At 36.1% G+C, this 27,531-nt stretch overlaps 1 protein-coding gene across 3 annotated transcripts in view; it reads right to left on the bottom strand.

The window, feature by feature from the left end:
- Window positions 1-4,269: 4,269 nt before the first annotated feature.
- ODF2L (outer dense fiber of sperm tails 2 like) overlaps window positions 4,270-27,531 on the bottom strand; it is a 64,176-nt gene continuing 40,914 nt past the window's right edge. Inside the window, exons 11-17 of one of the 3 annotated variants that reach the window (XM_049879676.1) lie at window positions 20,690-20,800; window positions 19,343-19,447; window positions 16,747-16,905; window positions 15,245-15,330; window positions 15,001-15,163; window positions 11,674-11,799; window positions 4,270-9,289 (exon numbers count right to left, since the gene is read on the bottom strand). In XM_049879676.1, coding sequence (XP_049735633.1) covers window positions 9,161-9,289; window positions 11,674-11,799; window positions 15,001-15,163; window positions 15,245-15,330; window positions 16,747-16,905; window positions 19,343-19,447; window positions 20,690-20,800 — 879 coding nt within the window. In that variant the 3' untranslated portion in view covers window positions 4,270-9,160. The remainder of the gene's footprint in view (window positions 9,290-11,673; window positions 11,800-15,000; window positions 15,164-15,244; window positions 15,331-16,746; window positions 16,906-19,342; window positions 19,448-20,689; window positions 20,801-27,531) is intronic. The other 2 variants (XM_049879674.1, XM_049879675.1) reach the window with 2 other exon arrangements.

Here is a 27,531-nt window from a genome sequence, read left to right on the forward strand (position 1 = left end):
CTCAAGTATCCACCTGATCCAAGAAGCTCACTCCTCACCAGCATCCCTCTCCAGCCCATTGTCCAGTCCAATCCATGTCTGAAGAGTTGGCTTCAGGAATGGTTCCTGTGCTGGGCCAACAGAAGGTCTGAGGGCCATGACCACAGGGGTCCTTCTAGTCTCAGGCAGACCATTAAGTCTGGTCTTTTTATGAGAATCTGAGGTCTGCATCCCACTGCTCTCCTGCTCCCTCCGGGGTTCTCTGTTGCGTTCCCTGTCAGGGCAGTCATTGGCTGTAGTCGGGCACCATCTAGCTCTTCTGGTCTCAGGCTGATGTAGTCTCTCGTTTATGTGGCCCTTTCTGTCACTTGGACTCGTAATTACCTTTTGTCCTTGGTGTTCTTCATTCTCCTTTGATCCAGGTGGGTTGAGACCGGTTGATGACTCTTAGATGGCTGCTTCCTAACGATTAAGACCCAGAAACCTTGCTCCAAGGTGGGATGCAGAATGTTTTCTTAATAGATTTTATAATGCCAATTGACTTAGATGTCCCCTGGAACCATGGTCCCCAAACCCCTGCCCCCTGCTCCGCTGGACTTTGAAGCACTCAGTTTATTCAGGAAACTTCTTTGCTTTTCATTTAGTCCAGTTGTGCTGACCTCACCTGTATTGTGTGTTATCTTTCCCGTCATCTAAAATAGTTCTTATCTACTATCTAATTAGTGAATACCCCTCTCCCACCCTCCCTCCCCCATCTCATAACCATCAAAGAATATTTTCTTCTGTTTAAACTATTTCCAAAGCTCTTATAATAGTGGTCTTATACAATATTTGTCCTTTTGCAACTAATTTCACTCAGCATAATGCCTTCCAGATTCCTCCATGTTATGAAATGTTTCACAGATTCATCACTGTTTTTTATCAATGGGTAGTATTCCATTGTGTGAATATACCATAATTTATTTATTCATTCATCCGTTGATGGGCACCTTGGTTGCTTCCATCTTTTTGCTATTGTAAACAGTGCTGCAATGAACATGGATGTGCATATATCCGTTCACGTAAAGGCTCTTATTTCTGTAGGATATATTCCAAGGAGTGGGATCGTTGGATCATATGGTAGTTCTATTTCTAGCTTTTTAAGGAAGCGTCAAATCAATTTCCAAAGTGGTTGTACCATTTTACGTTCTCACCAGCGGTGTGTAAGTGTTCCAATCTCTCCACAACCTCTCCAGCATTTATTGTTTTATGTTTTTTGGATTAATGCCAGCCTTGTGGAGTGTGGCGTAGCGGTTAAGTGCTATGGCTGCTAACCAAGAGGTCGGCAGTTCAAATCGGCTAGGCGCTCCTTGGAAACTCTATGGGGCAGTTCTACTCTGTCCTACAGGGTCGCTATGAGTCGGAATCGACTCGACGGCAGTGGGTTTGGTTTTTTTGGTTTTGTTGGAGTGAGATGGAATCTCATTGTAGTTTTGATTTGCACTTCTCTAATTTTTTTTTTTAATGATCATGAGCATTTCCTCATGTATCTGTTAGCTACCTGAATGTCTTCTTTAGTGAAGTGTCTATTCATATCTTTTGTCCATTTTTTAATTGGGTTATTTGTCTTTTTGCAGTTGAGTTTTTGCAGTATCATGTAGATTTGAGAGATTAGGTACTGATTGGACATGCTATAGCTAAAAACTTTTTCCCAGTCTGTAGGTAATCTTTTTTACTCTTTTAGTGAAGTCTTTGGATGGGCATAGGTGTTTGACTTTTAGGAGCTCCCAGTTATCTAGTTTTTCTTCTACATTATTTATAATGTTTTGTATACTGTTTATGCCATGTATTAGGGCTCCTAACGTTGTCCCTATTTTTTCTTCCATGATTTTTATCGTTTTAGATTTTATATTCAGGTCTTTGATCCATTTTGAGCTCGTTTTTGTGCATGGAGTGAGGTATAGGTCTTGTTTCATTTTTTTGCAGATGGGTATCCAGCACCATTTGTTAAAAAGACTGTCTTTTCCCCATTTAACTGTTTTTGGGGCCTTTGTCAAATATCAACTTCTCATATGTGGATGGATTTATGTCTGGATTCTCAATTCTGTTCCATTGGTCTATGTATCTGTTGTTGTACCAGTACCAGGCTGTTATGACTACTGTGGTGGTATAATAGGTTCTAAAATCAGGTAGAGTAAGGCCTCCCACTTTGTTCTTCTTTTTCAGTAATGCTTTACTTATCCGGGGCTTCTTTCCCTTCCAATTGAAGTTGGTGATTTATTTCTCCATCTCACTGAAAAATGTTGTTGTAATTTGGATCAGAATTGCATTAAATGTACAAATCGCTTTGGTAGAATACATTTTTATAATGTTAAGTCTTCCTATACATGAGCAAGGTATGTTTTTCCACTTACATAGGTCTCTTTTGGTTTCTTACAGTAGTGTATTGTAGTTTTCTTTGTATAAGTCTTACATCTCTGGTAAGATTTATTTCTAAGTATCTTATCTTCTTGGGGGCTACGGTAAATGGTATTGATTTGGTAATTTCCTCTTCATTGCTCTTTTTGTTGCTATAGAGGACTGCAACTGATTTTTGTATGTTTATCTTGTATACTGATACTCTGCCGAACTCTGCTATTAGTTTCAGTAGTTTTCTGGAGGATTCCTTAGGGTTTTCTGTGTATAAGATCATGTCATCTGCAAATAGAGATACTTTTACTTCTTTCTTGCCAATCTGGATGCCCTTTATTAATCTAGCCTAACTGTTCGGGCTAGTACCTCCAGCAAAATGTTGAATAAGAGCAGTGATAAAGGGCATCCTTGTCTGGTTCTCGATCTCAAGGGGAATGCTTTCAGGCTATCTCCATTTACGATGATGTTGGCCGTTGGCTATGTATAAATGACCTTTATTATGTTGACGAATTTTCCTTCTATTCCTATTTTGCTGAGAGTTTTTATCATGAATGGCTGTTGAACTTTTTCAAATGCCTTTTCTGCATCAATTGATAAAAATCATGTGATTCTTGTCTTTTGTTTTATTTATGTGGTGGATTATATTAATTGTTTTTCTAATGTTGAACCATTCCTGCATACCTGGTATGAATCCCATGTGGTCATGGTGAATTATTTTTTTGATATGTTGTTGAATTCTATTGGCTAGAATTTTGTTGAGGATTTTTGCAGCTACATTCATGAGGGATAAAGGTCTGTAATTTTCTTTTTTTTGTGGTGTCTTTACCTGGTTTTGGTATCAGGGATATGCTGGCTTCATAGAATGAGTTTGGGAGTATTCTGTCCTTTTCTACGCTCTGAAATACCTTTAGTAGTAGTGGTGTTAACTCAAATCTGCAGTGAAGCCGTCCGGGCCAGGGCTTTTTTTCTTTGGGAGTTCCTTGATTACCTTTTCAATCTCCTCTTTTGTTATGGGTCTATTTAGTTGTTCTACCTCTGTTTGTGTTAGTTTAGGTAGGTAGTGTGTTTCTAGGAATTCATCCATTTCTTCTAGGTTTTCAGATTTGTCTGAGTATAGTTTTTCATAGTAATCTGATACGATTCTTTTAATTTCAGTTGGGTCTTCCTGTTTTTCTGTTTTCTATTTCATTTAGTTCTGCTCTAATTTTTATTGTTTTCTTCTGGTGCCTGAAGGTTTCTTTTGTTGCTCTCTTTCTATTTGTTCAAGTTGTAGGGATAATTGTTTGATTTGGGCCCTTTCTTCTTTTTGGATGTGTGCATTTATTGATATAAATTGACCTCTAAGCACCGCTTTTGCTGTGTCCCAAAAATTCTGATAGGAAGTGTTTTCATTCTCACTGGAATCTATGAATTTTTTTATTCCAGCCTTAACGTCTTGTATAATTCCATCATTTTTGAGCGGGGTATTATTCAGTTTCCAAGTGCTTGATTTCTTTTCCCTGCCTTTTCTGGTATTGATTTCCACTTTTATGGCATTATGGTCAGAGAATATGCTTTGTAATATTTCAATGTTTTGGAGTCTGCTAAGGCTTGCTTTATGACCTAATATGTGGTCTATTCTAGAGAATGTTCCATGTGCTCTAGAAAAGAAAGTATACTTGGTTACTGTTGGGTGGAGTGTTCTGTATATGTCTACGAGGTCAAGTTGGTTGATTGTGGCATTTAGATCTTCCGTGTCTTTATTGAGCTTCTTTCTGGATGTCCTGTCCTTCACCAAAAGTGGTGTGTTGAAGCCTCCTACTATTATTGTGGAGCTATCTCACTTTTCAATGCTGATAGAGTTTGTTTTATGTATCTTGCAGCCCTGTCATTGGGTGCATAAATATTTAATATGGCTATATCATCTTGGTGTATTGTCCCTTTAATCATTATATAGTATCCTTCCTTATCCTTTCTGATGGATTTAACTTTAAAGTCTATTTTGTCAGAAATTAATATTGCCACTCCTGCTCTTTTTTGTTGTTTGCTTGATATATTTTTTTCCATCCTTTGAGTTTTTAGTTTCTTTGTGCTTCTAAGTCTAAGGTGTGTCTCTTATAGGCAGCATATAGGTGGATCGTGTTTTTTAATCCATTCTGCCACTCTCTGTCTCTTTATTGCTGCATTTAGTCCATTTACTTTCGGTGTAATTATGGATAGTTATGAATTTAGTGCTGTCATTTTGATGTCTTTTTTTGTGTATTGTTGACAGTTTCTTTCTCCCACTTAATTTTATGTGCTGAGTATCTTTATATATTGTCCTTTCCTCATATTCGTTGTCGTTGATTTTGTTTCTGCTCAGTCTCTATTTTTTTTTTCTTTTATTTTGATGAGTAGGATAGTTTGTCTCCTTTGTGGTTACCTTATTATTTACCCCTATTTTTCTAAATTAAACCTAACTTTTATTTCCTTGTATTGCCGTATCTCCCTCTCCATATGCACAATCTATGATTACATTTCTTAAAAAAAAACTTAGTCCCTCTTTATTGTTTTAATGTTGTCTTCTTTTATATAACATTGCTGTTACCCTGTTTTGAGCTTTTCCTTTTTTTTCTTTAATCTTGCTTTTTTTTTTTTTTATTTCCTTGTCTGGGTTGAATTCTGATTGCTCTGTCCAGTGTTCTAGTCTTGAGTTGATGCCTGATATTATTGATTTTCTAACGAAAGAACTCCCTTCAGTATTTTTTGTAGTTTTGGTTTGGTATTTACAAATTCCCTAAAATTCTGTTTATCTGGAAATGTCCTAATTTCACCTTCATATTTAAGAGACAGTTTTGCTGGATATATGATTCTTGCTGGCTCTTTTTTTCCTTTAATTTTTTAAATATGTCATCCCATTGCCTTTTTACCTGCATGGTTTCTGCTGAGTAGTCCGAGCTTATTTTTATGGGCTCTCCTTTGTAGGTGACTTTTCGTTTATCCCTAGCTGCTCTTAAAATTCTCTCTTTATCTTTGGTTTTGGCAAGTTTGATTACAATACGTCTTGGTGACTTTCTTTTAAGATCTACCTTATGTGGCATTCGATGAGCATCTTGGATAGGTATCTTCTCATCTTTCATGATATCAGGGAAGTTTTCTGCCAACAAATCTTCAACAATTCTGTCTGTATTTTCTGTTATCCCTCCCTGTTCTTGTATTCCAATCACTCGTAGGTTATTTCTCTTGATAGAGTCCTACATGATTCTTAAGTTTCTTCATGTTTTTAAATTCTTTTATCTGATTTTTCTTCAAATATATTAGCGCCAACTGATTTATCTTCAAGTTCAGAAATTCTGGCTTCTAGTTGCTCACTTCTGCTCCTCTTTCTGTTGAGTTGTCTACTTCCATAATTTTATTGTTAATCTTCTGAATTTCTGATTTTTGTCTATGTATTTTTCCAGCTTATTAAATTTTTCATTACATTCTTGAATAATCTTTCTAATTTCTTCAATTGCTTTATCTGTGTGCTCCTTGGCTTGTTCAGGATTGCCTCACTTCCTTCCTGATTTCTTAAAGGGTTCTGTATATTAATCTTTTGTATTCTGCCTCTGGTAATCCCAGGAATGCACTTTCATCTAGAAGATCCCTGAATTCTTTGTTTTGAGAGCTTGTTGAGGTGATTATGGTCTGGTTCTTTCTGTGACTTGATATTGACTGTTGTCTCCAAGCCATCTATAAGTTATTGTATTAGTTTATGCTTGCTTACTGTGTCGCCGCTTCTTGCTTTGTTTTATTTTGATATGCCCAAATGGTTTGCTAGAGTGAGCTAGCTTGATTATTTTCACCTTTGGAGCTCTTATGTCCTGTCCCCAGATGGCTAGAGCTGTCATCAGATATATCAGTCTAGGAGTCCATTCACTTTTCTTGTATGAATTCAGCTCAGGTTTCCAGGTAGGTGATCATCAAGTGTGTGGTAGAGACTCTGTCCTACATTCTTAGAGGGGCAGGGGTGATTGGTGTATGTACCGGTATCTGATTGAAGCAGGGGGTCACGCTCTGAACAAGGCAGGAGGGTGAAAACCGACCCCCAAGTGTCTCTGAGGAAAGCGCGTCCCTGTTCCCTAGTGCATGCAGGTGGGTGGGTTCTGCAGACAGATCATGGGCACCCAAGGTTTTTGGTTGTAAGGACTGGGAGGTACAAGTTATCCTTGGACCCCTGTCATGGGTGGCTGGGTGACCTGAGTGGAGCTACCAGTCCTTAGGCCCCTGATGTGGGTAGGTGAGGACCCTATTTAATAGGCAAAGCAATGTCAAACATCAAACACCCACCTCTCCACTGCACAGCTGAAACTGTTAGAGTCTGACAACAAGGGCCTATTCTCCTGAAATAGGCCCACACAGGTCAATGCAGAGGGGAAAGGTGCTCAAAGTCCATGGACCGTTTATGCCTGGACAGGAGCCGCTTCTGTCCTGAGCTCCCCTGGTTAGTGGAGCTGGCAAATTATCTTTTCCCACAGTTGCAAATTTTTTCCGTCTCCAAGGCCAGGAGAATGGCTCTAGGCACTCAACAGTGCCTGTCTCAGGCCCAGGGAATTCACCCGCCAAAGCCGGCCTGGGGTGGGGGAGGCACGGTAAAATATATGCAAGTACTTAGCTTTTGCCGAGAGCGCCGTTCTCTGGGTCTGGAGGTGTGAGTAGGCTGTGTGGTTGGCTGCTTCTTCCTGAAGAACCCGTGGCCAGATGCTAGTACCAGCCCCCTACTGCCGCTCCGGGAATGGTCCCTGAGGGTTCCCCGCGATTCAGGTCCAGTAACTCCTCTCTGCTTCTGAAACGTCTCTTCCTCCCCCTGCCACTCTGTTCATTTTCTAAGCTTGCCTTTGATGCTCAGTGCTCCTAGCTTGTCATAAATATACTCGTTTCACTTGTGTTTTTCAGGTCTTTGTTGTAGAGAAGGCTCGCTGGAAGCGTCTGTCTATTCTGCCATCTTGGCTCCGCCTCCCTCTCTGAATACACTTCAATATCCATCCCTATTTCTAGCCACCAACGTCAACTGAGTACCTACTAGATAGATATCAGGTACTGTGTAGGGGCTGAGATACAAACATGAAGAAGATACAATCCTGGTCTAAGGAGCTCACAGTCACTGAGCAGCCCTCAAGAACCTTAGTTTCCTTTTGTGTGGGCATTTCTCAAGGCAGCCTTGGCTTTTGAAGATGAAGAAAGGACCACAAGGGTCAAGCATGTTTATTAGTACTGTGGGCACTATGATTAAAGGGATAAGGGGGAAGGGGGGAGGCAAACTAATGTTGGTAGTGATTTTTAGGCAAAAAAATGTGACCAGTTTCTGACATTACTGTATTTTGCTATTTTAAGAAAAATACTACGAGCAGTTGGGCGACTGGGAAAGTAAGTCCCTGAAGGATGATAAGGCAGACTTAGGAGTAAGTGGACCAGTGAGGAGCAGGCCCCCATTTCCTATGGAAGAGGACATCCTGGGGAGACTGAATTCTGTTCATAGGCTGAGACTGCGTAGTGCACAGCCTGCCTCTTTGAATGATCTTTTGAGACCTGAGTATTCCTTCCAACAAACAGCTCTCAAGCCATGGTCTAAGAGGAGTCACTATTACTTGACTGCTTTTTAGAGTATTCTGTCTTAGCACATAGGATGGGAGTTACAGAGAACAAGTTCTTAGTATCTCTCTTACTTCATCTTAATATTAACTTATCCTGAAACTTCTTGGTATTAAGAGTGTTTATTCTGATCATGCTATGTGAGATGGCTGTGGAAAGCGCGGAGCAAATTGTTTCCCTTTAATATTTTAGTTAATTTAGAGGCTTTAGATTGTCTACAATAATAATATCAGATAATCACTAACATAAAATAAAGAAAAAACAAAAGAGACTGTGAGTTGTTTGGAGAGCCTGAACGCCTATTCTTTATAAAGAAACGACATACGCCAACATGTTCTTCATCTGCCACTGTCACTTGGCATTTAGTAGCTATGACTTAAAATCCTATATTTAAAACATAAACAGAAATCATAATGGCATCTTAGCATATACGTGAAATAATAAGTATACTGAGATACTTGGTATCTTTAGAAAGTATGTAATTTTACCATTACCAAAAACTAAAATCCAAAATGTTTCCCTTTATTGTATTAACATGTATAGCACCACAGTATAAAACAATTATGTACATTATTTAAAATCCTGTATTTGGCTCATAAGGAAACCTGGTAGCACAATGCTTAAGTGCTCAGCTGCTAATCCAAATGTCGGCAGCTCAAACCCACCAGCAGCTCTGCAGAAGAAAGACCTAGTGATCTGCTCCAGTAAAGATTACAGCCTAGAAAGCCCTATAGGGCAGTTCTACTCTGTCTTACAGGGCCACTATGAGTCAGAATCAACTTGATGGCGATTTCTTTTTTTTTTTTTAATTTGGTCCATAATTGGCCCGGACTAATTACAAATTCACTTGAATGGTGGCCACAGATTGTCATAAAGAATACTTTGGCATACATGTGTGAAATACATTCTGAAAATTCGATATGATTTAAATAGAAATTAAACAAGAGTAAAACTTTTTTTAGAATCATTTAACAAATAAAAAAAAATGTCATAGGCGTTCTTTATTTCAGAAAAGAGTTCTAACATCTCTATCTTGTTTTAAAGTTTTAATTGAATAATAAATTATGTTTCAAAAATCTTTACATAAAAACTCTAATATTATCACCTACAAATCACCAAGTGTAACAGCAGGTAGTTTATTTTTTTACCTAATCACGTTTTAACTCATAGTAAAAACCTATTGCTTCTAGACGATAACAATTTACCCAAACATAGTTACATACGACGTTTTAAGAAACTGCAAGTAATTCTTCATACTCTCATTTTCATTCTCCGACTTCTCAAGACTATGTTGTATTTCTTTTAAACATACTTCCTGGTGTTGTGCTTTCTAAATAAAAAAATACAGATGATCAACAATGACATTCATATCAAAGGGCAATATTCATAAAACATATATGTACATTAACTGAATACGTTCTTTTTAATTTAAAAAAAAAATCCACACTTCTGATGTATTTGTTATTATCTTAGAGCTAACATTTCCTTAAAACCCAGATTAAAGCACATACACGGTTGATCTCTACTGTAATATAGTTTGTTGTAAAAAACATTCACACAGACCTAAATTATTACATATTTAACATGATTAACTTGAGTGGATTTTATTTAAAAGTGTCACAATTAATTTCCATTAAATTAAACATGACATTTTAATACTAGTTTTGTGCTATTCTGTCTAAAAATTCAAATTTTATACCATGGGAATGACTTTTACTGTCTTAAAAATTTATTAAATTCTAGTTTTAATAATGTGAACATTTTGTTTTTAGAATCCTTTAACAAGGAAAAAGAACTATTAATATTATAACCAAAAAAACCAAACCTGTTGCCATCGAGTCGATTCTGACTCATATTGATCCTATAGGTGTTCTTTATTTCAAAATAAGTTAAAAACCTAATACATTTTTTAAACATTCAGTTGCACATAAATTCCTTAGTAGATCTGTTCACTGAAAATGCTTTAGATAAAGACAGGCTGCAAATACCACGTAGCTTCCAACTAAAATGTAGGCACCTTGAGAAGAGAGATTTTTATTTCCTTCATATCAATTGTTCAGTGATACCTGATGTCTTCTCAAACTGAGCTATGCCTGTCAGGGGAAGGGGGGTGGTGTGAAGCAAAGTGCTAAGCTGGGCTGTAAAAAGTCACAGAATGAGCACAGGGAATCTTTATGGAGCACTGATTTTACTCAACAATTTGGAGAGAAAAATATTAACACAAACATGCCTATAATGTAAGGTTGAATGCAAAATGTGCATGGATTTTAGGATAACACATTAAGACTTCAAAGACATCAAGCTTCAGGATGGCTGCTGCTAAGATCACCCTTGGGTCTATTCATTCACACCACTTTCCTTTGGAGGACTTGGACAGAAAATCTGCAAAGACCTGCTATGGTGAGTAGGGCATGTGGAAGACACCAGGATACAATCAACTATGAGAAAGGCTTTCAAAAAAAAAAAAAAAGGAGCTTACAATTCAATCAGGGCTAAAGCAGGTATACAAAATAAATACTGGGCTGCCCATAGAACTGATGACTGCGAGGGGTAGAACACATAGCTCATTGTTCAGCAATGTGAAACCCTGTCATAAGTCTAAATGTATGCTTACAGTTCTAGATTTTTACTACTGCAAAACTCACCAAGTTTAATAAAACATCAGATCTTAAAGCCCTTTATGTAGTAGCTTTAGCCAAGAACTGAAAACATAATAGCAAAATCCACTTAATCTTGGTATACTTATTTTTTTTCAGAGGCTTCAATCACAAAAAGAACATCATACATATTTTACAATATCAGGAACTTGGTGAGTAAAAAAATGTTTAGAAATAAAGGGAAGGCTTGTGCTCAATTAAGTGATAAATGCTTTGTTCTGATTAGATTACTATGAAACTTTTGATTGCAATAAAATTAAACTAATGGTGCATGCCAAAAATCATTTGACTTTTGAACCTTTCAGTTTTTCAACTTTTTAGACATTTGAGAATGAAAAATACTGTTCATGGGGTCTCTGGCTTCTGGTAAAATAAAGTGTCATTGTTCTGTATATCACTGTTAAGTAGATAGTTGTTAAGTAATATAATCATGGATAGTGCTAGCTTTCAGAGTACCTTATACCAATTGAATATTCATAAATATTTAGTAAAAAAAAAAAACATTAGAAGACTAATTAAGCACAGCTTATTTGGTATTCTCATTTCATGGCTGAGTTGACCAAATCATCCATCCCATGTGCAGGTATGATAATACTGAGTATTTACTTAAAACCAACTTATAAAACCAACTTATAGCATGCTAAAATATAAGTCATTACTCAAGACTGATATAAAAATCTAACTTATAGTAATAAAACAGTTTAAATTATATTTATCTAAAAAAATGGAAAATTCAGACCAGGGAGTAAAATAAGTAGATTATACCTGTAACTTTCATTAAGCACCTGTCATGTAAAAGTAATATGCAGCTAAAAGGCCTGATGAGACTTCGAGGAAATGTAATAGATGTTACCAGGGAGGCAGGATAATAAATTCTTTGGCATGATCTTGACATTTTTATTTTTTATGGTATATACTATGTTATTTTTTATGTTATCATTAAAGCAATATCCTTGAGTCTCCTCACTTCTGTAACTATTTCACTAAATTATATGGCAAGGATGTTAAATGCTAATATATTTTATATGATGATATTTTAAGCCATACTAATACTTACGCTGCTAAATTTGCAAGCAAGTTGATTTTGTTCTTCATTTTTCTTTCTAAGCTCAGTTTCCAGATCTAATATTTTAATTTGTAAAGCCCTCTCTCTAGATGACATTTTCTCTATTTCTTCAGAAACCTGTAATTTTATTAAAAGAATAAAATAACTAAATTGCTTTCCTTAAAATATGATTTAAAGCCTTTGACATAGTTATACTGTACCTTTCTTTCAAAAAAAATTAATTGGATGTTAAATAATTCAATAATGTTTAAAGATGTTTTATCTTGAGGAGGCACACGTAAGTATTTAAATTCATCTTTGTAGTGTAAGTACCTGCAAAACTAGCTTGCGATGGAAAAGGTGTATATATTTCCACTATTCTGTGACTTAGGTAGGTGCTTTCCCCAACAGCTTATTTTTATAACATACTGAGACCAACTGCTATGTTTTCACAATATTTATGTTCAGCATAGTATCTAGAGCAGTAGTGAAGAATAAAAAGCTCTTATTAAATGATGGTTATAGGTTTGGATGGACAGAATTTGGGGTGAGGGTGTTGATTCATAAAGTTCACACACACGAAAAAGGAGGAATCATTTCTTTCAAAATGATTAGTGCTTCATTCATTTCCAAAGTGGTCTGAATTTATATATTTCTCTGGTAGCTTATTTTAGAAGCAAGTCCAGCTTAGCTATGTTCATTGTGGATTCAGATATGTGGGAGCCTGTTTGGAAGAACTGTAGGTTAGATCCATAGGAATGATATCGGAAGCATGGACTAGCCCAGGAGCAAGGAGCTAGTGAGGATTGTTCTCTAACTTCACTCCTATCGACTCACTTCCAAGTTACTATAAAGTAAGTTACAAAGATCTCTTCTCCATAAATTCCAAGAGTGACTGTGAGTGAAGGATGCTGGGAGCACCTAAGCTGTGGGAGACAGGACCCTCAGGACAAATATTGGTGCCCTTAGCATTGCTCCATCAGTGTGGACAATGGTGGCCGTGCAGTGATGGCACTCCTCACATGAGCAGAAGCTACAGACAGTCCCATATCACACTGCAGCAGGAGAAAAAGGAGGGCAGATACACCTCTGAAGACTCTGAGCACTTTGGGGGAAGGAATCTGAAGGTAACTGGCATTTCCAAAGTCTACTTAGGCTGAAACATGGATATAGTCCTTTCCTATTCCCTTCTAAGGGCTGATGGAGTTGAGAAATCTGGATTACATTTCTACCATTGGCAGTACATTTTACTACTCAACTTTGATTCTATGATATGTCACCCAAAATCCATTTTAACCAAAAATATATCTGTGATATTGTAACATAAAACCCATATTTCAAGGATATCAGATTTTATCTGACTCTAGTAGAACTGCCATTAACTGGCCTGGGGAAAACAGTAAGTGGAAGAGAGTTTAGAGGCAAGGATTCAGAATGTGGTTTTGGAGATGCCAAGTTTGAGACGCCTATGTTGAGCAGAGGTGTAAGTCAGTAGGAGGATATATGAGTGGATTCAGGGGAGAGAGAGGTCTGGATTGGAAATATAACTTGAGAGTCATTAAGGAATGGATGGCCCTTTTTCGCATCATTCAATTCTCTGAGGAAATGTATCATCCCCATTTTATCTATTAAGAAACCAAGGCTTAGAGAAGAAATAACTTGCCCTGGGTCAGGGTACAACGTGTTAGAACAGAATTCAAGTCCAGTTCCTCTTGTACTCCAAAGCTTATCCTTTCAGGGTTAGATTTTCAAATCATCTCATAAATTTATCTCTTCTTTGAGTTCTTCTTGAACCATTTCTCCTTACCGCCAGATTGAAATAACCACTCCCTCAGTGTATCTTTTACCCTCCCCCTATTATAGCACCTACATGTTTTTGTTCACTTGTTATCTCCCTACTAGATCTGTGAGTATCCTGAGAGCTGAGGCCAAGTCTTATTCATCTTCACATCTCAAGCACTAACAGAATGTCTGACACAGCAAGATATTCATTAACTGTTAACCACGTGGATTTAACTGGACTTTAATTCTTGCATCTATTCATTTATGCAACAATATCTACCAAAAAAAAAAGGGGGGGGGGGAGTTGGGCAGCTGACCGGATCCGATCAAAACCAAATTCTTTAATAATTTGCACAATCACTTTAATTTTATTAAAAAATGATAAAAGGATGCCTTCAGAGTATTTTCCCACTCTGCCCTTTACCCTGCCAAATCAAAAACCCACTGCCACGTCTGGGGTCTTAAACGCTAGCAAGCAGCCGTCTAAGATTCATCAATTGGTCTCAACCCACCTGGATCAAAGGAGAATGAAGAACATCAAGGACACAAGGTGATTATGAGCCCAAAAGACAGAAAGGGCCATATGAACCAGCCACTACATCATCCTGAGACCAGAAGAACTAAATGGTGCCCAGCTACAACTGGTGACTACCCTGACAGGGAACATAACAGAGAACCCCTGAGGGAGCAGGAGCAGTGGGATGCAGACCCCAAAGTTTCATAAGACCAGACTTAATGGTCTGACTGAGAATGGCAGGACCCTGGTGGTCATGGCCCCCAGACCTTCTGTTGGCCCAGGACAGGAACCATTCCCAAAGCCAACTCTTCAGACAGGGATTGGACTGGACAATGGGTTGGAGAGGGATGCTGGTGAGGAGTGAGCTTTTTGGATCAGGTGGACACTTGAGACTATGTTGGCATCTCCTGCCTGGAGGGGAGATGAGAGGGTGGAGGGGGTTACAAGCTGACCAAAAGAGAGAGGGGCGAGAAAGAGCAGGCTGTCTCATTAGGGGGAGAGTAATTGGGAGTGCGTAGCAAGGTGTATATGGGTTTCTGTGTGAGAGACTGACTTGATTTGTAAACTTTCACTTAAAGCACAATAAAAATTATTTAAAAAAAAAAAAAAAAAAACCCACTGCCATCAAGTCGATTCTGACTCACAGCAACCCTATAGGATGGAGCAGAACTGCCTCGTAGGGTTTCCAAGGCTGTAAATCTTTATGGAAGTGGACTGCCACATCTTTCTCCTCTGGAGTGGCTGGTGGCTTTGAACTGCCAACCTTTTGATTAGCAGCCCAGCACTTCAACCACTGCAACACTAGGGTTTCTTTTACCCTACCACATCACCCTGTTTATACCAAAGTAACTCTGATCCACTAATACATCTGTTTTGCTCCAAAAGAGAAAAGCAGGTAAAGAACAAAAAACGTAATTGCTCCTTTCACCCTGTCATCAGGGAAAAACAGTAACTGTAGGTTTGGTAAGATAAGATACTGTTTAAAAAGACAACTCTTTGGTAAACTAATTAAAAAGTTTCTAAATATAAGCCATCTGTACCTTTTGTCTTCCTTCTTCTAAAGCAGCTTCCAGCTGCCTGGCCAATGCTGTATATTCTGCAGATTTCTCTTTAAACTTAAGATTGCTGTACTTAAGACATTCTTCTTGGCTTGCCAGCTTCTTTTCAAGTTCTTTATTTTCTGCATCCATCTGTTCTAATTTTCTTTTTACAGAAAACATACATTTTAAAATTCTAGTATGTTGAAAAAATGTAACACCAACTTTAAGTCAATTTAATGCTTACTGTTTAAGGTTTTCACACTTCAACTGAATAAGATAATTTTCCTCTTCTAGAGAAAGCTTTGTCAGAAGACTGTGATTTCCATCAACCTAAAAGGAAAAAAAACAAATGTTTTCTTGGTTATTTTCTTTATAATCAACTTCCAAAGAAATCTACATACTTTAGTGTAATATAACATAAGAAACAAGAAGGTCAATATTATTATTCCTCCTATATAGAAAGACACCAAGACATACTACATTGTTAAAACACAAGTTTAAATTCCTGATTAACCTTAAAAAACTATATTGCCTCATGGACAACATCAACTGAAAAGTTTCCTGGATAATGATAATGAAAACATTCTGAACAAACTTTTTATTGATAAAAGGACATTTATTTTATTAAGCTGAAATGTGGAACTGTTAAACAGTATTAATCTACTGTTGGACATTTAGCGATTCTTGTATATTTTTCTGTTTCACATAAAGATACTAACTGATAACTGAATATCTATGAAATTGTAACAAGAATAAAAATGGCATTTTTGTGAGAAGCAAGATAAAAACACAAATCAACCAAAGACACCCTTGCCCATGGCAAGACAGAATATACTTCCCATAGCATTTCAAAGGCTGGATTTAAACAGTTTAAGAAGCTTTGATAATAAAAATTTTTTATCATAATTGTTAATTTAGGTTAACCTGCCTAATCTTTATAACCAGATATTTTCTTATGAAAATTTCTTTATAATCAGATATTTTCTTATGAAAATTTCTTATTAGGAATTTAAATTCAGCAAAGTTTTATTTGCATTTTTTTAAACAAGATGCGTTTCAAAATTAAAATCCAAATTATATTTGGAGAACAGACAAGGAATCCTTAAAAATGTCCTTCGAATAAAGAAAAGCACTTCCTACCATCCTTGGACATGGTTTTTTGACATAATATTAATTCACTCAACAAATATTTATTGAGTGCTCACTATGTGCTAGGCATTGAGCTAGGAGATGGCTGTGTGGTAAGTAACAGGACACACATGATACCTGTTCTGTTGGAATAAAAAAGTATATATTGAAAATGTGACTGAAATGCCAATAAACTTGATGCAAAATCTAATTAATTTCTAATTGTTTTAGATTATTTACCTTATGCTGATGCCAAAATGTATATATATATTACATACGTATACATACAAATGTATGTAATGTGTATATATGCATGTAATATGTATATTTTTATATATACATAAGCATAGCTTCACTCCTTCTTACTTGCTATTACTATTTCCTCAAATGTCTAAAGATATATTTGTATGAAAAAACTAAATTAGCAATCTTAATTACCATCAAATACTAAAAGAACAGCTTGGAAAATATTACAGTATCTGCATGAAACTGATATTCTATCAATTGATTTAGATGGAAGTAAAAAGTCAGCCCTAACATGAGTGCCTTCAACTGTTGAAATCATCCCATAGCACTCCTTTAACACATCTAGGACAAATCAGAACGGCCACTGGACACCTGACCCTGCAGCTCCCTAATGGTCTGTGCCTGGTCTGCACATTTCCCCTTGTAGCACTGCAGACTCTCCTGACTCTCGTGAAGCCTCTGCTCGGCCGCCGTCAAGGAATCGCGGATGCGCTCTAGCTCCTTCAGATGAGACTCCATCTGGCCTCTCATCTGAGTTGTAGCATTAGGGGAAATAAGTGCAAGATCACACATTCAGCATTAATATTTTCACTATCTTAAATACTAGATACACTTGTAGTATATAAGTATTTTAGGTATAACAGTTTTAAACAAAAAAGATTCATCCAAACAAATATGAACAAACATTGATTTACACTGCTAAATAAGAGCATATCATAACTCTGAAGTGGGTTGGACTTAATTCTTAACACAGTAATAGTAGGTTGCTGTGAGAATGCCTACTTAGGAAGCAGGCTTTTTTACTTGTCATTTGTATTCAAGCATAGATATTATTACTAATAAAGCTAGTATTGTAGTTTTCTTTTTTACTGTCTAGCCATTAACAGAGTTCTAAAATAATTGTCCATTACTTTAGTTCTAAAATAATTGTCAATTACTTTAGTTATTCAATCTTATAATTCAGACATTTAAATAAATTGGAGCAGCCTTGCTTCACTCGTCTTAGCACAAATCGGTGGGGTTTACTGTGTATTATTTCAAGATAGCTAATATCATCAGACAAGTACCTTCTTAGCACAGTAGGCAGCGAGTCAGTCTCATAATCTGAAGGTCCTGAGTTTGAGCCTCAGAGAGGGCACAGAAGATTTTGGAAACCCTGGTGGTGTAGTGGTTAAGTGCTATGGCTGCAACCGAAAGGCTGGCAGTTTGAATCCACCAGGCACTCCTTGGAAACTCTATAGGCCAGTTCTACTCTGCCCTATAGGGTTGCTATGAGTCGGAATTCACTCGACAGCAATGGAATGGAATATCATCAGTCCTTACTAGACTGTAATTTGATCAGTAATGTTACCAGGAAAAAAAAAAAAAAAAACTCTCTAATTTTATCCAAATTATTGTCTTTGGTTGCTGAAGTTCCTCAGTGTAGCACTTTTGTGGACATGTGGCAAGAAGCAACCTTAAGAAAGGCTTGTACTGCTAATTAGAAAAAATAACCAGACACATGGCACTTAGGATGTTCATAAGGAGGAAAAACAAATGCTAGACTCTTTCCCTGAGACAAGGAACACCCATAGCTTCTGTGCAACATCTGTAACTCTTGATCTTTACAGAATAAATCATTACAGAAGAATAAAACTAGAACGAAGTATGACTCTGTGTCCCCCAAACATCTAACAGCCCACGAAAAAAGCCAGAAGATTTAAACATTGGAAAATGAAAAAGAAGGGTTTCATTAAAAAAAGAAACTTTTCTGGTTTAATGTCCGTAAGAAAACACTATGACATCACAGTATCTGAAAAATATAGGCTTTTATCTGCAGTGTTGCCTAGCAGAAGAGGAGGCATTTGCATTGGTATGTCTGATGAGAAAAAAAGAGGAGTCTAAAAGACATGAAATGGTTTCTTCTCTGACCTGCTAAAAATAAGTACAAGATAATTAAGAAAGTAGCAAGCTGTGGATTTGGTGGGCTATCTTCATTTCTGTCTGATTGGCAGAATGTCTGCTTCGGCTGACCTCTTCTTCACATTGGTGCTTCACTCGGACTTCACAATCCCAAGATAAGGGGGCAACCCAGAGACAGTGACCTTATTACACTTGGTTGGAACTGACCAGTAGCACCTCATGACTTCTCTAGCCAATAGTCAGTGCCTTCTGACTTTCACTGCTTTCTTACCAAACAACATGAAAAGCCCGAAAAAGGGATGAGGTTTCGTTTAAAAACTTAAAAATATTCACAAAAAACATCATAACTTGCCAACCTGGCCTTCTCTTTATTCTGTTGTAATAGGATGAATAAAAGGAAATGATGCCTTTTTTTTTAAAGAAACTATTTCTTCCAAGAAAGTATTTAGCAGAGAACAATTTACTTGCTTTTTTAGATTTACTACCAGAAAAAAAAAAAAGGTGAGATTAAAAATGACATGTATTAAAAACACCAGTCTTAACGTCAAGTTTAAAGAGAAGTGAATACTTAAACTTCAAATTTGTATACTTATGGTTGATAAAGCTTCCAAAAAAAAAAACCTCAGTGCCGTTGAGTCAATTCCGACTCATAGCAACCCTACAGGACAGGGTAGAACTGCCCCATAGTTTCCAAGGAGCGCCTGGCGGATTCGAACTGCAGACCCTTTGGTTAGCAGCGGTAGCACTTACCCACTATGCCACCAGGGTTTCCTGATAAAGCTTAGCAATAGAAAATAATTTTTTTCGAGCTGTTTGTATCTGCTCTTATATCATAAAAATTAAGCATGTTTTATGTCTATTTTCTAAACATTGAGGATAAAGTGAAAAAACATTCAAACATTTCAAGCTTATAAAAAAACATTACTTCCTCAGAAAACAAACTCCAACAGAGGTTAAGAACCAACAATTCCTAGGTAAGAATGATTAAAATAATGGCCAAAATTAAATATTATGTATAATATGCATATAAATAAAATATTTTTATTATTTAAAATTTCAAACTTACTTTCTCTAATTTTTTATTTTTGTTTTTTGTTATTTGGTTATTTTCATGCAGTAAATTTTCACATCTGCTTTTCACTATTTCAGCTGCTTCTTGCAACTTCTGTACCTGAAAATAAAACATCTTATTAGAGCAACATGAGTTATTTCATTATTAGGACCATACATGAAATAAAAAGCTAAAAGTTTATATTTTTAATTTTAAACAAATCATCATTCCCCTATTAATATCCTCATTATATTTATCTGTTATTCCTTCTTTAAATATGGTAATCACTTCATGCTCTACTATAATCCACAATCCTCTTATGATTTATCTGTCTTCTCCCATCAATACTTCTAGACTCTTCACATGAGCTTTGAAGGCTACAGGGATCTATAGATCAACGTCCCTTTAAAGAATCAGCCTCTGGTCCAAACTCCCATTCATTCCTATTACTCCCTCCGTCCCCCCACCCTAAAATAAAACTCTGATAAAAAAAAATATCTGAGCACTATATACAAAGACCAGTGCCGAGAATATGGTAACTCATCCACAGTGTTCTTGCTAAAGGACTAAATCCAAACAATAGCTCAAAAACCTAAAGGACATTTCCAACATGTCCCACAGTGCATCACATTCTCCATTCTAACCTTCGGCCTGGATGACATCTAGCTGGATGTCTCAACTCTATTTTCTCCATCAAATTCATCCAGATGCAGTCCCTTTCTACGTCTAGACTTTATCCACCTTAAATTTTTACCCTTACAGTTCACTATTCTTTAATTCAAACTCTCTCTCTCATTAAGTCAAGCTTATATTGACCAGCTTAATTGTTACCTATCATTCAAAGACCTGAATAAGTCCCATATTTTTCATGAAGTTTTTACTGAATATTAAATTTCTAAAACAAAGCTTTTCTATAAATTACCATTGAATGGATGCTCTATTCCATATATATTGTCGTATGTTATTTTCTAGGTCTTTCAAGTGAGAAAATCATAAGTCATTTTATTTATTGGGAAAGAGTCATTATTGCAAATCAACATCATTAAATATACAAGATGACAAACAAATGTAACCAAGATCAACAGAAATATATATTAAAGTTTATAATATTTTATGTAATTAATTTTAATTTACTTTTACAAATATCCAATACATACACGGTTAGAACTTGAATCAGGAATTGGCAGAATTGTCTATTTAAAAAAGTATTGAGGACCTTAAGAAATATTTGGTACATACTATATTCTATCACAGGATAATAGCCTCACCTTTCTCAATTCTGCTTATTTCAACTGCAAACAAATTAGGTGCATTAAACTGTCTGCCAAATTAAACCAATACTAAAATAAATGCAATGGTCACCTGAGTTTTATATACTTCAATAAGGGTTTTCTGTTGATTTTCTACTTCTTGCAATTCTAAAAGTTCATTTTCGATGGAAGCAGCCTTTTCCTTTAAAGCAGCAAGTGTAGTCTAGCAAGGAATATGTAAAGAGATTTTACAAGTCATTGGGATACATTTACACTCCAGTGTTATAGGATTATAAAAACATAACTCATTTATCAACAGTTAATAAAATAATTACTTATTATATACAATTCCCATCTAAAATTTAAGAATTCAAAACATCTGTGAGTAATATTTATGAACAATTTCAATAAGACTTATGCAGGAGGGTGGACAAGGTAGCATAGTGAGTAATCACTCCCATTTATTCCCCAGCAACCAACCCACTGAGCAAGAAATAAAAACAAACACAGATTGAGATCTTAGAATCCTGGACAGCTGCTGAGGTGGTGGGAGAGTTGAGGTGAGTCTAGAAACAGGGAGAAAAGGATCAGAGGGCACCACAGAAGCTGGGAAAACCTACCCTCTAGCATCTGGAGCACTCACTCACTGAAGCCATTTTTGGAACGGGGTAGGGCAACACCCCAAAGAACACAGAATGGAAGCTAAATTGAAAAAACTGTAGCCTGATTTCTAAGGCTGTGCAAATTGGCCATGGGAGTTTGCAGGCCACACACTTGGAAGGGGGTGAAGGGAGTCCATGGGGTTGTGAGGAAGTGCTATTGAATCTTGCCACCGCAGACAGACAGACACTAGGACCAGGAGGTACTGAAAAGTCACCAGGAAAAGGGGGATACTTCAGACAGGCAACACACAGGAAAATGGCTAACTCCCTGCCCACAGCAGGACACCATAGGGGAGCCTGTGCAGGGGTGCCTGTGAAGGAAAGACATAGAGAGCTCCCCACCTTCACCATGAGAAAATTGAACACCGCCACTTATGTCAGCATCTGTGGCCAGCTAAAATCTGCCACACTTGCACACTGAACTTCAGAGCCCAAGCACCCAGAACTCCTGAATCAGTGCTGAATAAAACATAAAGATACGAGTGTTCTCAAATGGTTCTTAGGAGAATACGGTGGGGTGAAATCAACCAAGTATAATCAGAAAATTTTCCCGTGAAAATCTGAATTTAACCTATTAAAATTAAAAAAAAAAAGATATCAAAATGGCCCAAGTTCAACAACAACTTAAAAGTAAAACACAAAAAAATCAAAAAGGAAGAAGGATCAATCAAAAGGAAAACATGAAGAAGAGGAAATTTCTCCTATGGCAGCCAGATTAATATAAAAAATAGAAAATTTTCAGAGAGTGGTGCTAAATATGTTTAAAGAAAGCAAAAGGAACACAGAAAACAAAATAAATGGAGATCAGGGAACAAATGGAGGAACAAAATGAAAGACTCAACAAGGAAACTAGAAACATAAAAAAAAGAAAAAGAAAACTACTAGAACCGAAGAATAAAGCAACTGAATTAGAAAAAGCAAGAGAAACACTCAACAACAGAGTTGAACAGACAGAAGACAGACTAAGTGAGCTAGAATAAAGAATAACTGAACTTAACAAGTCTCAAGAAAAGAACAAAGAAAAGTGAACAAAGCCAAAAGGAAATATGAGATTCGATTAAGAAATCTAACATTAGAATTATTGGAATTCTAGAGCACCGTGACAACAATACAGGCACAGAAATAATTGGAGAGAATTTCCCAGACCTGGACAGAGAGCCAAGCCTGCAAATACAGGAAGCTACACAAACCCCAATTAGAAGATATATAAAAAGATCAACTCTACACCACATCCTAATAAAATTCCTTAAAACTAAAGACAAGGAAAGAATTCTGACAGGAGCAAGAGAGAAATACAATATAACATACCAAGGGTCTTTCATAAGAATCAGTGCAAATTTCTCCCAGAAATTCTGAGGCCAAAGACAAAGGAGCAATACACATAAAATACTGAACAAAAAACAACTGCTGGCCAAGAATTCTTTATGCAGCAAAGTTTTCATTCAAAAATGAGGGGGAAATCAAGATATCCCCAAATAAACAGAAGCTCTGGGAATCTGCCACTACCAGACCAGCTCTGCAAGTATTACTCAACGAAGTTCTTCAGATGGAAAGGCAAGAACACTAAACAAATACTCAAATCTTTATGCAGGGGGAAAAAAAATGTGAGAACTCCAAAAAACGCAACAACACAAGCAATCATAAGGACCAAGCACATGATATTTTTATGGAATAAACCCAATTATATAATCCTACAACCAATACCACATCAAGATTGTAAGTAATAGGTATAAAGCAAACTTATTGGCTATAGGATGTACAATGATGTTAATGAAAATGCACTAACAAATGAGGGAGGGAGGAGCATATCAGGAATAGATTTATTATGTTAAGGCTGTATGTTATCTGTTGTTCATATGTTAAACATTGTCACGATTGTAAGTTGTGTAATGTAATATGTGTGGTAATCACTAAGAAATCACCAAAAAAAAAAAAAAACACATATGAAAAGAAGGAAGAAAGCAAAAAGGCTCATCAAGAAAGCAGCCAAATGCAAACAAAAACAGAATACAAATAAATAAAGGTGATAGGAAACACTCAAAAAACAAATAGCAAATGAACAAGGTAGACACTTCATTTTCAGTACTAACCTTAAATGTAAATGGTCTAAACTCCCCATGTAAACAGCAGAGAATGGCAGACTGAATCAAAAAAAAAAAAAATTCCAACCTTTGCTGTCTACAAGTAACACACCTTAGAAATAAGGAAACAAATAGACTGAAAATGAAAGAATGGAAAAAAATATTCAATGAACCAGTAAACAAAAAAGGAGATGGACATTATATACTAATAAAAAGGTCAATTCACCAAGAAGACATAACAAGTATAAATATAGGCAGTGTCCGGATTACAATTTCCATTCCTAAGTCTGCCTTTAAGTCAAATTTGTATGTAAGTCAGAACAGTTAGGTATGGATGGTATCTAATGCCAGTTAGTCAAATGGTTGTCTTGGTAAATAGTGTACCTTTCAATGCATAAAAACATTGAAGAAACACTTCCAGGTATACTAAAACATCTTTAACATAATAATACATTAATGATAAAAATAATGTTTTGATGTGCGTTGCAAAGTAGTGCTCGATTGTTTATTACGAACCATTATATATACCTCAAATTTTTAATATAATAGGCTTTACGGGAGTTGGTTCTTAACTACTGGTTGTATATAAGTTGGACGTTCATAATCCGAGGACTGTCTATACACGGACCTAACAGCAATGTTCCAAAATACATGAAACGAATACTTATTAATATGAAAGGAGAAATAGACAATGCCACAACAATAGTAGGGGACTTCAACACACTACTTTCAATTCTAGATACAACATCACTAAGGACATTGAGAACTTAAATAAAACCATAAGCTAAGCCAATCTGACCTTACGAACATATACAAAACACTCCACCCATCAACAAAGCAACGCACATTTTTCTCCAGTGCACATGGATCATTTCCAGAATACACCATATGCTAAGGCACAAAACAAGTCTCAACAAATTTAAAAACGCTGAAATCATACAAAGCATCTTCTTGGATCATAAAAGTATGAAGCTAGAAATCAACAACAGAAAAATAAAGAAAAAAATCAACACATGGAAATTAAATAATACACTACTAAAAGAACTATAGGGTCACAAAAGAAATTAAACATGAAATTAAAAAAGCATTAGAATTAAATGAAAACACAACATATCAAAACCTTTGGGACACGGAAAAAGCAATGCTTAGAGGGACACTCATAGCAATAAATGCCTACATTAAAAAAGAACAAAGACCCAAAATCAATAACCTAAATGAACAACTTGAACAAACAGAAAAGTAAGAGCAAAATAAGCCAAAAGCTACCAGAAAAAAAGTAAATAATAAAGATCAGGGCAGAAATAAATAAAAGGGAAAATACAAAAACAATTGAAAGAACTGACAAAAACAGAAGTTGTTTCTTTGAAAGGATCAATAAAAAAGACAAACCACTGGCTAGACTGACAATAGAAAAAAAACAAAAGGGGTAAATAACCAAATTAAGAAATGAAACTGGAGACATTACAACTGATCCAACCAAAATAAAGAAGATCAAGACAGATTACTATGAAAAATTGTACTCTAACAAATTTGGAAACCTAGATGAAATGGACAAATCTCTAGAAATACTCTACCTACCTAAACTAACAAAAACAGAAGTATGACATCTAAACAGATTCATTACAAAAGAAGAGAACAAAGATATCATTTAAAAAAAAAAAAAAAAAAAGACCAGGACCAGATGGCTACACTGGAGAAATCTACCAAACATTCAAAGAGTTGACACCAATTCTACTCAATCTCTTCAAAAACACAGAAGAGGAAGGAACACTACTGACCCCTTTCTATGAAGCCAACGTGACCCTGATATGTAAACCAGGCAAAGACATCATAAGAAAATTACAGACCCATATCCCTCATGAACATAGTAGCCCTCAGAATTCAGCAACATATCAAAAATTTATACAACACGATCAAGTGGGATTCACATGAGGATTACAAGGGTGGTTCAACATTAGAAAATTATTTGATGTAATCCACCACAGAAATAAAACAAAGGAAAAGCACCATATGATCATATCAATTGATGCATAAAAGGCACCTGATAAAATTCAATACCCTTTCCTGATAAAAATCCTCAGTAAACTTTAATAGAAGGGAAATTTCTCAATATAATCAAGAGCATATATGCAAAACCAACAGCCAACATTACGCTTAATGGAGAAACACTGAGAGCCTTCCCTTTGAAAACGGAAAAGAGATAAGGATGCTCATTATTACCATCCTTATTCAATACTGTACTAGAAGTCCTAGCCACAACAATAAGGCAAGAAAGAGAAATAAAAGGTAGCCAAATAGGAAAGGAAGAAGTAAAACTATATTTGCAGATGACATGATCCTATGCACAGAAGACCCTAAAGATTCCACACACAAAAAAAAAACCTGCTAGAATTAGTAGAAGAATTCACCTGTGTTGCAGGGTACAAAATCAACACACAAAAATCAGTTAGATTCCTCTACAATAACAAGGACTACTCCCAAAATATATATACATACATATCATTTACAAATGTCCCAAAACTATAAAATACCTAGGAATTAACCTAAGTACATAAAAGTCCTGTACAATGAAAATTATAAAAATACTACTACAAAAGACTAAAAGAGACCTACAAAAATGGAAAGACATCCCGTACTCATGGAATGAAACACAATAGAGTAAAAATGTCAATTCTACCTAAAGCAATCTACAGATTCAATGCAATCCCCATACAAATCCCAACAACATTCTTCATTGAAATGGAAAAACTAATAACCAACTTCATATGGAAAGGAAAGAAACTTCGAATAGCCAAAGCAATATTGAAGAAAAAGAACAAAGCAGGAGGCCTCAGACTCCTTGATATCAAAACATACTATACAGCCACTGTAATCAAATCAGCCTGGTACTGGTTCAAAGGTAGACATACAGACCAGTGGACAACTGATTTTCAATAAGGGATCAAAGTCCATTCCATAGGAAAAAAAACAGTCTCCTTAATAAATGGTACTGGCAAACTGGATATCCACTTGCAGAAAAATGAAATAGGACCCACACCTCACACCACACACAAAAATTAATTCAAAATGGATCAAAGACCTAAATGCTAAACCTAAAACTACAAAATTCCTGGAAGAAAACTATGGGATCTGATCTTTTATAAAAATAAGAAAACAAACATTTAACAATAAATGCATGACTAGAAGACAAAATATATAAATGGGACCTCACAAAAATTAAAAACTTATGTTCTTCAAAAGACATTATCAAAAGAGTATAAAAAGAGAACCTATGGACTGGGAAAAATCTTCAGAAATGACAAATCTAGATAAGGGTCTAATTGCCAAAATTTACAGAAAACTTCAACAACTCAACAAAAAAAGACAAAAAACCCAACTATAAAATGGGTAAATGACATGAACAGAAACTTTACCAGAGAAGACATCCAAGCAAAAACAAACACATGAAAAGATGCTCATGATCATTAGCCATTAGAGAGATGCAAATCAAAACTACAATGAGATATCATCTCACCCCAACTAAAATGGCACCGATTAAAAACACTGATGACAAATGTTTGCGAGGATTCAGGGAGATTAGAACTCTTATCCATTGCTAGTGGGATTGTAAAATGGCACAACCACTATGGAAAATGGCATGGTGCATCCTCAAAAAACTAGAAATAGAACTACTCTATGATTCAGCAATCCTACTCCTAGGAATATACCCCAAGGACCTAAAAGTAGTGTCAAGATCAGATATATGCACTCCTATGTTCATTGCAGCTTTAGTCACAATAGCAAAACAATGGAAACAAACAAAGTGTCCATCAGTGGATGAATGGAAAAGCAAAACATGGTACATACATACAGTGGAATACTACACAACCATAAAGAACAATGATGATTCTGCAAAACATATTATGCAGGGCATAATGCTAAGTGAAATAAGTCAAGCACATAAGGACGAATATTGTATGATACCTCTTCTATAAGAAGATAAAAACAGACATATATAAAGACCAGTGGTGTTACCAAGGAGGAGAGGGAAGGGGAAGCATGTTCTAGATTGTAAACACTTGTTTTTTTTTTTTTTTGGTGATGGAAAAAGTAGCATCAAATGTGAGTGTAGTGAACACAGCATGATCAAATAAATGACACCACTGAGAAGCACTCATGAGAATAGGATGCCTGTACCAAAGAATGTGACATATATAAGGAGGCAACAAATC

Source organism: Elephas maximus, chromosome 3 (genome assembly GCF_024166365.1).
Source record: "Elephas maximus indicus isolate mEleMax1 chromosome 3, mEleMax1 primary haplotype, whole genome shotgun sequence".
NCBI lineage: Eukaryota > Metazoa > Chordata > Mammalia > Proboscidea > Elephantidae > Elephas > Elephas maximus.